The sequence below is a fragment of the Colossoma macropomum genome, unplaced genomic scaffold (genome assembly GCF_904425465.1).
Source record: "Colossoma macropomum unplaced genomic scaffold, Colossoma_macropomum, whole genome shotgun sequence".
NCBI classification, from domain to species: Eukaryota; Metazoa; Chordata; class Actinopteri; order Characiformes; family Serrasalmidae; genus Colossoma; species Colossoma macropomum.
Genome location: NW_023494785.1, coordinates 14,549,609 through 14,561,512, shown reverse-complemented (window position 1 = coordinate 14,561,512; position 11,904 = coordinate 14,549,609). Strand labels below are relative to the sequence as shown.

General features: G+C 38.4%; 1 protein-coding gene across 5 annotated transcripts in view; it reads right to left on the bottom strand.

The window, feature by feature from the left end:
• Positions 1 to 11,904, bottom strand: part of npr1b (natriuretic peptide receptor 1b) — an 82,119-nt gene that overhangs the window by 4,721 nt on the left and 65,494 nt on the right. For all 5 annotated transcript variants that reach the window (XM_036583539.1, XM_036583564.1, XM_036583534.1 and 2 more), the window contains 6 exons: positions 11,140 to 11,295; positions 4,508 to 4,676; positions 4,034 to 4,180; positions 3,775 to 3,898; positions 1,372 to 1,440; positions 974 to 1,148 (listed from right to left, as the gene is read on the bottom strand). In XM_036583539.1, the coding sequence (XP_036439432.1) occupies positions 974 to 1,148; positions 1,372 to 1,440; positions 3,775 to 3,898; positions 4,034 to 4,180; positions 4,508 to 4,676; positions 11,140 to 11,295 (840 nt within the window). The remainder of the gene's footprint in view (positions 1 to 973; positions 1,149 to 1,371; positions 1,441 to 3,774; positions 3,899 to 4,033; positions 4,181 to 4,507; positions 4,677 to 11,139; positions 11,296 to 11,904) is intronic.

Here is an 11,904-nt window from a genome sequence, read left to right as displayed (position 1 = left end):
CAATGCCTGTTTCAAAACTTACCCACGCTTCTGCAGCTTCTCAACGAAATAATTCAGCAAAAAAATAAAAAATAAAATATCACAATTACCCAAAATATATCAGCAAAGGCATGTTCAGTGTTTGAAGCTTGTTTCTTTTCAGTTTTGCACTGGAGTTCCAAGGCTAATGCAGCTAATAAGTAATGGAAGTCTATGTCACCCAAAGTCTTCCATGACTTGAACTACTGCTGTTACTAAAGAAGCAAGGAACTACATTTGGGGTAAGGGGAGGGGGGCGATTGTGTGAATTAAATTGTTGGCTAATCCATTCCTTTAAACCAGTACTTCTCAAACTGGTGCTCCAACCCAACTTGCAACACACAGGGCTAGAGCAAAAATGTCTGGGGGTCCCTGAGGACAGGTTTGAGAACCACTGCTATATAAGCAGTCCAATGAGGCAATGAGTTATGTTTTAAAAACTTCAATAAATCTCTGGGAAATCTCAAAATATAATCACACATGTCTTACTGTATTTTAAATTCATTCAGAACATATTTTGAAGAATTGTAAAGTCACAAAATGTAGGAGTACAGTTTCGGATGTACCCAAAAAAAGTTTGTAGAACATATAAGGACATGCATATGACTTGAAGAACTACACAGTGAGTTTCCTATTTTTTAAATGAGATTTCAGTTTGAAAGACACAATTGATCTACTGAAATGTTTAAACCCAGTAAAAAGGTTCAAAGGAGTCATAAGTGTCTTGTTACTAAAGTTGTCAGCAATGTTATGCAATGCACAATGATACATGTTGGAAAAAAGTAAACTATCTTTAATGAGATAAACCACAGATGTCCTCTGTGTTATGAAGGAGTTCTAGCAAGCTCTACCCAGGGCACCATCAGCGCTAGAAGTGGATACAGAGCCTTTGAGAGTCTTCACCACAAGCTTCATATCCTCTCTCTTCATAACTTGCAGCCAGTGGTGTACTCACCACTGTGAATGCCGATCCTCAGTTTGAGCTGCTGGTTGGGTCGGTGGCGGATCTTAAAGGTTTTCACGGCCTCCAGTAGAGCGAGGGACATTCGAGCGATCTCTCGGGCATGCAGCTTCCCGTTACGTACCGGCAAACCAGATACAACCATGTATGCATCACCAATTGTCTCCACCTACATGACAAACAGATGTATGAAAGAAGTTAGAAATGATAAATTTAGACACCAGTAGTACATAGAAGGCCTTCTGCCCCAATGACAGCTGGGATAGGCTCCAGCAACCCCAGCGGTTTAGAAGATATATATCTATACTGCCGTATTACATTCATATAACAGGCCTGCTATCGACAAAAACATTGTGTTGTAAATGGTACACTGAATGTGAGTTTAAAGATACCTTGTAAACATCGAAGTTGTCTATGATGGCATCAAAACAAGTGTAGAGATCATTGAGGAGAGTCACAACCTACAAGATAGACAACAACAGATCACAGTGACATATCTGGCCTAGAGCAGAATGAACAAACTCCAGTCATGGAGGGCAAAGCACTGCAGAGTTTAGCAGTCTACTTCATTTATTCATCACATTCAATTCATCAGCTAATAATAAAGGCCCTCATTAGTTTAATTTGGTGTTACAGGAGGGAAAATACTAAGCTCTGCATGTCTGTGGGCCTCCAAGACCTGACAGAGAGGTGGCACTGATTCGGTGATGAAATGTGGCTGCTGATTTATGATATACGTTAAAAAATCAAGATTAAACCAATATTGGTATTTGGTTTTCAACATTAAAAAGTCATTGACATTGATTGAGTGATGATGTTTGGCTTTTCAGTGTTGAAAATGTGATGATGAATCATCATTAATATTACGGGAATACTGTGCAGTGTTGAAAATATGTTCAACTTACAGAGATATAAAATCAGGGTTTTATCTTGAAATTTGCAATAGGCTATGCACCCTGAGCAAAGTGTCACAAATAAAATGACAGTGTTTATTTTGCGGGGGGCTATCCCACCCACCAAATCCCAACTCTCATCTACTCAGTACAACAATAAAATGGAGAAGGACATCCCAACTGGGCTTTTCCACCACTTCTACATAGTCTCAAAGTGTTGCTGTTAATAGGTAAAAATAGACGTTATATTCAACGATATCTTTGAGTTCTAGGCACCAAATATTTTTTTTGAAAAATGAAAAATGAAATTTGTTGCACTGAAAACATCATAGCCTGAATGTACATGTGAGCTCTGGGCTCAGCACAGAAATTATTACTTTCAAACTACAGGTGCTGCAGATGCATACTGGTTTAAAATCACCGCTAATCACCTTAAACTGATCAATTTAAAATTTCACAACAACTGTACATGAAGATTAATAGGGCCTCCAAGTTCGTGTAATTTAGAGTTATAGTATTAGCATTTGATAATTATCAGTTATAAATCCATCAAATAAGCAAACTAAGAAGCTGCTTTGGCCCTGCAGTCATTACCAACACAAGTTGGAAAAACACTTTGTGCTTGACAACTCAGAGTCTCACAGTCATGGAGAATAATTGAGAGAGAGAGATATGATAAGATAACAGGATTTGCCCAACTCTGTAATTTGCTCTGGATTAGAACATCTGCTAAAAATGTATGAGTGACGTTTATATTTTGTAAAACCTGAACTGAATTTAGCAGCATAGTGCGCAGCCATTGAGTAAACATTGTTTCATCACTAAATCAAAATCAGGACAAAGACTTAGTCCAACAATTATTCAACCACTGGTAAGTATTGTTCAATTAATATTAGATCAATGTTCAATTTTCCAACTAATCAATGGCCAGCACAATAAACAAAATCAGTGCATAATCAACGTCAGAGATCAACGTTGATTCAGTGGTTTTGCCCAAGATTGCCACAAACTTGTTTCCATCAAATTTTGCTGTCTAGGGAGTTTGAAATTCATGTAATAATAATAATAATAATGCTAAAAATAAAAATAAGTTGTATTTATAGAACAATTTTCTTAGACAAAGCAGCTCAAAGTACATTACAATTGAACAAACCAAACCAAAAAAATTAAATGCCTCGCAAATAAAAGAACCTACAATATGTAGTATTTTAAATAAAGATTAAGTTAATTTTTCAAATTCATCTTAAAAATATTTACTGAACTTGACTGACTAATTGTAAGAGGTAATGAGTTCCACAATTTAGAAGCATAAAATAGAAAGAAGCCTCTCCACTGTTTCTTCAATTTACACAGGGTATTTGGAGAAGGCCTGAATCTGCTGATCTAAGATCACATGTTTTATGAGTACAGTTGTATGCAAAAGTTTGGGCACCTCTGGTCAAATAAGGTGTTTTGCTGATTTTGTTCATAAGTGAAAATAAGTTAACACATACTCTATAGGTGTTAAGTACACTTTTTAAAGCACAATTACTGTTTAAAACCTACAATACTCCCTGCGCAAAAGTCATGGCACATTTTATATCATATATCATCATAACATTTTTTTCCCAATATACTAAACTGAGCGAATAAACAGAAATTGTGCACTAAAATGTGTAGAAAAATGTCATATTCACATTTGCTCTCTGTAGAAGCCATGTTAACTTATTATCATGTCAGTCACCAAAACACACTATTTGACCAGGGGTGTAAAAACGTTTGCATACAACTGAAAGTCCTTGAGCCTTCAGCTCCCCATTCATACTGTAAATCAAGGAAAATATTGCTTCATACAACTACATAAAAACTAGTTAATATATTGTATGTTTTCAGAATATTGTAGCTGAAGGATGAGGTGTGTACCTGCATTGGTGTGCTCTCTGCAGACAGTGCAGTGAAGCCCACAATGTCACTGAAGTAAATGGTGACTGAGTCGAAAGCCTCAGCCTGTACTGTCTCTCCTCTCTTCAGCTGCTCCGCTACTGAACTGCAGCACAAAACACATTTTACATTTAGCGCCATAACATTTTAGCAGACATGTTAAGGCACTAAAACTCATCTGCAGTGTCAGGTAGAGCATACTGATGCTTATATATATGCAATATGTCTGGTAAAGACTAACTGGGGCAGTATCTGGTAGAGTAAGGCCTCTGCTTTGCGTTTCTCTTCCAGGTAGGCCTGCGTCCTCTCCTCCACCAGCTCTTCCAGGTTATTAGCGTACTGCTCCATGCGAGACAGCAGGTTGTCCAGAATGTCCCTGCTGACCTCCCTGAAACAGCAAGCCCACAGAGACAGAAACGGACAGAGAACAAACAGTGAGTGCTGAACGACGTGCTGTGTGCTGTTTGTGCTGGGCAGATAAATGAAGTAAGCATCATTTCAGGGAGAAAATCAGTGATCAAAATAATAGCACTTAAAAGTGCTTAAAAGGTTTTTCTAGAATACTTTTACTTCTAATATTTTCCTGACTACAATGAAATATAAGATTTTTTTTTATAACTAAGGGTTCATTCTACTCTAGCCATCTCTGGAGAGATAAAAAGACAACAGCTGAAAAGTACAGCAGAAAGTGAAGGAGTGCGAGTGCGAGTGAGACCTGTTCTGTTTGCGCAGGAGGACTTTAATGTGGCTGAACTCAGGCCTCTCCATTGGCTCCTCAGCCCAGCAGCGCTGCATCAGCAGCCCCAGCTCCTCACTGTGAGCCTGAGAGTTAACAGACGGCCGCAAATACGGCCACTCACCCAGAGCCACACGGTCCACTATCTCTACAGAGAGAGAGCGAGAGTGAGAGCGAGAACGAGAGAGAGAGCGAGAGAGAGAGAGAGAGAGAGAGAGAAAGAGAGAGAGAGAATGTAATTAACCTCAGGTTCCACCGCTTTTAACAGCTTTGTGATCTTTGGTCTGGCTGAGCTCAAACTGGACAGATGAAAAATAGACAGTTTTTTCTCTACAAACACAACAGTGAGTCTAAACTGAAATGAAGAGAAATGAAAATATTTTTGCTGCACTCTCCTCTCATTTGAGTCACCTGCTTCATTTTAATGAGCTCGTCATTTTCAGCTCTCTCCTTTAGCACTATTTCATCTTTTGTTCCGCCTTTTATCCTCATCTAAATCCATGCGTACGGCTTTTAGCGGCTGTCATTAAGGAAGGAACGGGGGTGTCGGTGAATGCTGTTATTCTATCAGCACATGTTTTGCCTGCTCTGCTCTGAATTCCTATATTCAAGTGTCTTTCAAGTGACTTTCAGTAGACTGACAAGCACCGAATGCAATTAAAGCTCTCTGCATTTTCTCACATTTGTAAATGGTATGTGTGTGCGTATTCCATAGGAAGAAAACCATAAAACAGAGGCATTAGACAGGAGAGCAGGTGCCATTTCTATTCAATCAGAGCACTTATGCTGTACTAACTGTGCAGTGTGAAAAAAAGTCTCATGTTTTTAGCTCCCTATTCCTCTATATGTCTTTTTTCTCTGTGTTTTGTAGTTATTCTGTTATTATCTCAGCTACAACAATATACATATGCGTATAACATTGTAGCGACCTGCTGCTGCACTGCCTCAGAGAAGTTCAGGAAGCATGACCATGCAAGTGGCCACACGCGGAGACTCATGGTAGGTGCAACCTTCAATGTCGTTTAAAAGTCGTTGTTTGTAACTGTATAGATGTGTTGGTTGTTATTCGAGGTTTATTGTGTCTTGTGGTGTGGGCGTTTTGTGTTGAGGGTTGGTCACCGTGAGGGTGAAGCCAGTGGCTAGTGGTGACCTTTTAGTGTTTTGGATGTGCCTTTCTGCCCCGGTGTTCAATAAAGAGGACTTCACATTGTGGAATCATGGCCTGTGTCTTACTCTATGCTGACACTACAACATACATGTGAACAAATCTCATTAAGGAAGATCTTCTTATATCATATGTAGATATTCACATTTTGTAACTCACTCAAGGAGTCACAATTTTTCTTTGACATATTTCCCTCTAAACTCCTCTTATAACATTTGTGTGAATTTGGGCATGAAAAAACTTTCAATCATTCATCTTCTAAGCCGCTTATCCTCCTAGGTCAGGATGAAAAACAGTCATAATTAAATTTTACTTGACTACTTTCCAACCTCTCTTTATGTTTTAGAAAAATATGATGTTTTATTTACTGGCCATCTTAGACTGATACAGTGTTCAGACCACCCTCTCAATTAATTTCCAGACTAAACAGCCATTAAGTACAAGTACAATGCATTATAATTCATTTGTGTTCAGTTTCTCCACGCTTTACTTTTGTGCACTCTATTGCAGACTTGAACTCTTCCATCCTTCCAATCTTAAAACCAACCAGTTACAGCTTTGTCCTACCAAGAAAAGCTGTTCGCAAAGGAGCCACTGGCAATATGTTGCCCTTCAAAGAGACACTACTATTCAAAAACTGGACACTGTATTTGATGGGAGAAGTGGAGTAAGGTTTTATGGACTGATGAGTCTAAATTTGAGATCTTTGGAAGTAACAGAAGGCTGTGTGTACCGAAGCAACAAATGACTCTTTGAACCAGGTCTACAACCATAAGTCAAGCATGGTGGAGGATTAGTGTAAGTTTGGGGACAGCATCTGGAGCTGATAACTTGAAGACATCATCGTGTATAAAAAATAATAATATTATGCAATAACACTCTGGAAATCATTTGACTGGAAATAATTTAATTCTAGAGCAACTTAATGACCCTAAACACACTGCTACTGCTGAGAACATCAAGATGTACTTATCAAACAAAGCTGCTTTAGTTCTCAGAACAATGTACTGGCCAATCTAGAGCCCAGACCTCACCATCTCTGAATGTAATTTCTGTTAAATATCTGCCTTCTGTTTTTTTTTTCTGAAGCTGAAAAATGAATAGCTTGTACTTGATGGCCATACAAATGTTCTGGTTGGCTGCCTTGTGTTTTGCCTCATTCAGTCTAACATTCTGACTTTTAAACCGTTGTATGCTGACAAGGTGGATATACGTAAATCCTATCTGTCTGTCTGTCTATCAATGTTTTTTTTCTTTCTTTCTTTCTGCTCCTCTGTTTACCAGTGCCATATTTATACCTCAGTGTACCTGGCTTTTTGCCCCTAATCTCATTATTATGGTGACCATATGCTGCTGCAGTCAGCCTCATGCTGGAAATTGGTATGAAATGTCTGGGTGATGCTCACTCAGTGCCTGGGGTGAGTCAAATGGGTGCTGTGCAGTGGACGCTGGCCTTTAAAAAATCAAACATCATCATTATCTTTATTCTCTTGGTAATAGCACTGTATGTATGATATAGGTATAATGTCTATGTTACGATGATATGTGTGTGTGTGTGTGTATCCGTGTGTGTGTGTGTGTGTGTGTGTTTGTGTGTGTGTGTGTTTGTGTGTGACAGAGAGAGAGAGATCTAAGCTCACGGCTGTCTCTCAATGCCTGATAACATCAGTAAAGTGCACAGAGTGGTGATGTTGGCCAAGGCTAATGGTTCCACAGGCCAGAAATAGCACGCCCGGCTGAACTGACTCAACACCCGGCTTGCCCCTGCCTCCGTCCTCTCCGCTCTTACTCTCACTGCTGCCCACTACAGCACGGTATCTACCTTTTCTGTCTACACTATCGTTTGTTAGCATCAAGACATTTTGTTGCTTCATAGAGCATTAATATGCAATCCCACTAAGACATCACCTTAACACAACATTCTCACCATGTTTCTGACATAAAACTCAGCAAAATCACCAGGGTTAAATGAACCATTACTTCAACATTATTGCATCCAAATGATCCTTAAATGGAAAGAAAAATCCTACTGAGCACAAACATCTGCTGGCTTCATCACAGCTTTTGAAAAATGCAAGACTCTCACTGATTCTGATCCCTGTCTACACCTCTTTTTTAATGTATTGATATATTTAGTGGAAACATTTGTTCTCAAACTAACATGTTGTCACTGTTACATCAACCTCATAACTGCATCTTTTTGCAAACACTTTTGAAAACACCAGCTGACCAACAGAATTTGTCTAAAATTGCTTGAAATAAAATCACTTCTCCATTTTGGAGACATGAGGTTTTGTAAAGATAGAAATGTACAGCGTATAACTAATACACTACTATTCAGACGCTAGGGATCTAACAATCAATAACCTCACGGGTTTCAAATCGATTAGTATGGCACTCGAAGCTGTAGAAAAAAAGGAATAAATGTTAGATGTGAAATAATGATGTTGATGGAAATAATGGATGGTGTCTTGGCCAAAGAAGAAAAGGACCATCCTGGTTGTTACCAGTGTAAAGTTCAAAAGCCAGGGTCTGTCATGGTATAGGGGTGGCACTAAAGGGTAACCTGTACATCTGTGAAAGCACCATTAAAATTGAACACATTTTGGAGCAAATGTCTATCAAAGGTCTATCAGATTCCTTCTTTTTCAGGGACAACCATGCTTATTTCAACATAACACCAAGCCATATTCTGCATGTGTTACAAAAAAGACCAAATCTGTCTCCCATCGATTTCTCCCATTTTTATTAAACTCAAAATATGACAACGAAGACCCTGTATGGTTGAAAAATGAAAAACAAAAAATTGCTTTCAAAATTGGATGAATTGGTGTCTTCAGTGTCCAAACAATTATTAAGTGTTGCTATAAGGAAAGGTAAAGTAACTCACAGGTAAACATGCTCCTGTCCCAACTTTTTGCTGTGTTGCATTCACCAAAACAATCAAATATTGTGTTTTTGTACCATTTTCAGGTATTTTAATACAGGTCAAACACAATTTACTGGTTTCTCTTTTTTGAAGAATGCTCAGAAAAGAAACCAGATTTAGAACCAATTAATCAACACTTAATACAGTGATTATTTATTGCTGCACTGTACTTAGAATCAACAATGGGACACATATGATCAGCAGTGAAATATTACTAAATACAGTTAGAGTATGATCAGCCAATAATTAAAAGTCTACCTTTAACATTAGTATTAATAGCCTTATCCCTTTCTCACACTGGCCACTATTTCAGTTACTTGTTGTATCACATCGCAACAACTACATACAAGTAAGATTCTCTTTTAAGTCATGGCATACAAGCATAGATTTGGGAGTAAAATATTGAAATTCCAGTTTACCAGTAATGCTTCCATTCTGCACCATTCAGACCTGAACCTGACCCACCAAAATGGAACTAAACACTTTCTTTAGGGATGATGAAAGTTTATGGCAAAGACAAGATTTAATACTTTTGCTGAAGTGACTGACTGCACATGATGTCAATGACACATTTCTATTACCAACATCTAATTATAATGGTATGCTAGAAATAAATTCAAAAGTGAAATTTCTATGGAAGCTTGACTACAATGCAGGGGCACAGTTTTACGTTTTTATGTTTCTATTTTTTGGTTATGTCTAATTACAAGTGCTTGCTGTGTGTGAATTCTTGCAGGACAACACTAAATATACAACTCTTTGCATAACAGCAACCATTTGTGCCATAGACCTACAGACAATAGCAGAGTCATAGCAGTTGCTACTGAAAAAAAGCTTATTTGTCCCGTGCTTATCACATACATATGGAGTCCTATGATTAATCTGAGTAACAAGTAGTAAGAAATGACAAAATGGTTAGATTATTTTCCTGTAAATCTGGAAATGTGATTTTACACAGCAAGAATGGTGGTACATGGCTGGCATGATGCAGTAGGGGGCGTAACGGACCCAGACCAGAATTATATTCCTCTTCATGCATGTCACTAGGATGGAATCACAAGTTTTAACACCCCTGGTCAAATTACATATTTTGTTGATTTTCTAAGTGAAAATAAGTTAACACACCCTCTGCAGACAATACGCTTTAATATAGTATTTTTCTGCAAATTGTATTTCATGATTTCAATTTTCAATTTCAGTATGTTAAATTCAGCAAATAAACAGTAATTTTGCATTAAAATGAAAGTAAATTAAAATGTGCTTAAGTCTGTTCCTGGTTGAGGGTGAATTTATTTTCAGAGAATCAGCAGAAATTTCATTGACTGAGGTGCCCAAGCGTTTTCATACTAATGTGTGTGTGTGTGTGTGTGTGTGCATGCACAAGCTTGCTGTATGGACAGTAAACATGAAAAGCTTCACTCCATTAGAGCCTCCTCTGCATCACTGCAGTGCCTCTTCAGAGTAATTGGCGGAAGGGAGAGAGACATAAGATGTGAGGGACTCAAGATGGAGTCAACCGCCAGTGTCACAGAGCCACTCTGAAGTGGAAGCTGATGGAACTGCACTATTTCAGTCCTTCTTAACCTCCATACAGACTGACACTGCGCTCACACAAATTGCTCTGAAACTCAATCCTTAGGACGACAAGTATGTCACTTCACAAATCCATTACCTCTGCCATGAAAACTATGCTACTTTGAAATTGTATTTCCAGAGGAAATCAAGCCAAACCAAAAATGGAATTTCCTCAGACTACAATTCTCCCATACTGTTTTATCTGAATTTAGGTCTAAGGTTAAAGTTGAAATTTAGGGTTAGGCTGTATTATTTAATAGTTTAAGGTTATTATAGTGTTAAAAAGGTTTAGGGTTGGACTGTAGGGTTAACACTGGGTTAAAGATGAAGTTTAGAGTTAAACTGTAAGGTTAAAGATGATGCTTAGGGTTAGACTGTAGGGTTAAAGATGAGATTTAGGGTTAGACTGTAAGATTATATATTGTTAAAAATGAAGTTTTGGGTTAGAATTCAGGGTTATATAGCGTTAAATTAGGTTTAGGGTTATACTGCAGGGTTATATAGTGTTAAAATGAGGTCTAGGGTTAGGCTGTAGGATTATATAGTGTTAAACTGAGGTTTAGGGTAAGGCTGTAGAGTTATATAGTGTTAAACTGAGGTTTAGGGTTAGGCTGTAGAGTTATATAGTGTTACACTGAGGTTTAGGGTTAGACTGTAGGGTTATATAATGTTTAAGATGAGATTTAGGGTTAGACTGTGGGGTTGATATACTGCTAAAAATGAGGTTTAGGGTTAGACTGTAGGGTTATATAGTGTTAGAAAATGAGGTTTAGGGTTAGGCTGTAGGGTTTTATAGTGTTAAAGATGAGGTTCAAGGTTAGGCTGTAGGGTTATATAGTGTTAAAGATGATGTGAAGGATTAGGCTTAAGGGTTAACACAATGTAAAAGCTAAAGTTATGTTGTAGGCTTAGTCAGAGTGTACACAGGCAAGTCTGTCTGACCTTTAGGGCTGAGTGCGTCTCCCTCCACGTAGAAGACACCTCTACGCAACGCCACCTCCTGCAGGATGATGCCGAAACTGTAGATATCTCCTTTCTGCGTACCACAGGCAGGGGGGCTACCCATCCTCAGCAACTCCGGCGCCATCCACAGCTTCCCTACATGAAGCACAGCATTACATCCAAAACACTGCCATGAGCTACACACACAGGCCAGACTGGTGCTGTTATAATTAGGCTCACACTGTAAAATAAAATGCATTAATTGTAGCTTTTCTCTGCATTTAACTAATTGCGGAGATCAAAATCCATAATAGAAATTAGCATTAATTACATGCGACTCTGATTAACTTGGTGGGCCTACAATTCAGCAGCAGAGACAAAAAGGCTCTAAATAAGACTTTGTCTACCACAAATGCCATTAATCCATTAGAAGCTAATTGGTAATTTAGTGGAGCTACAACCAACCAATGAAACATTACTTTCGAGTATTCTAGAGATGGTCATTTTCAATATGTATCTGTAATTGAATCATAACAACTGATGTGCCTGAGGTGCCAGAATGTAACTGCTGCACCATTTAAGGTGGAACGGGAAAATTTGAACAAGATGATGGTGAAAAGCTGACTTCAGCTTCATATCACCGAAGAATTAGGGGTGGGTGATAATAAATAACTGACATATCGCCCCATCTTTAAAGGCATATGATGCCATAAATTTAACTAAAGACCAGCAGTGAGGTTGCTGAACTTTACCACTCCTCTGCTA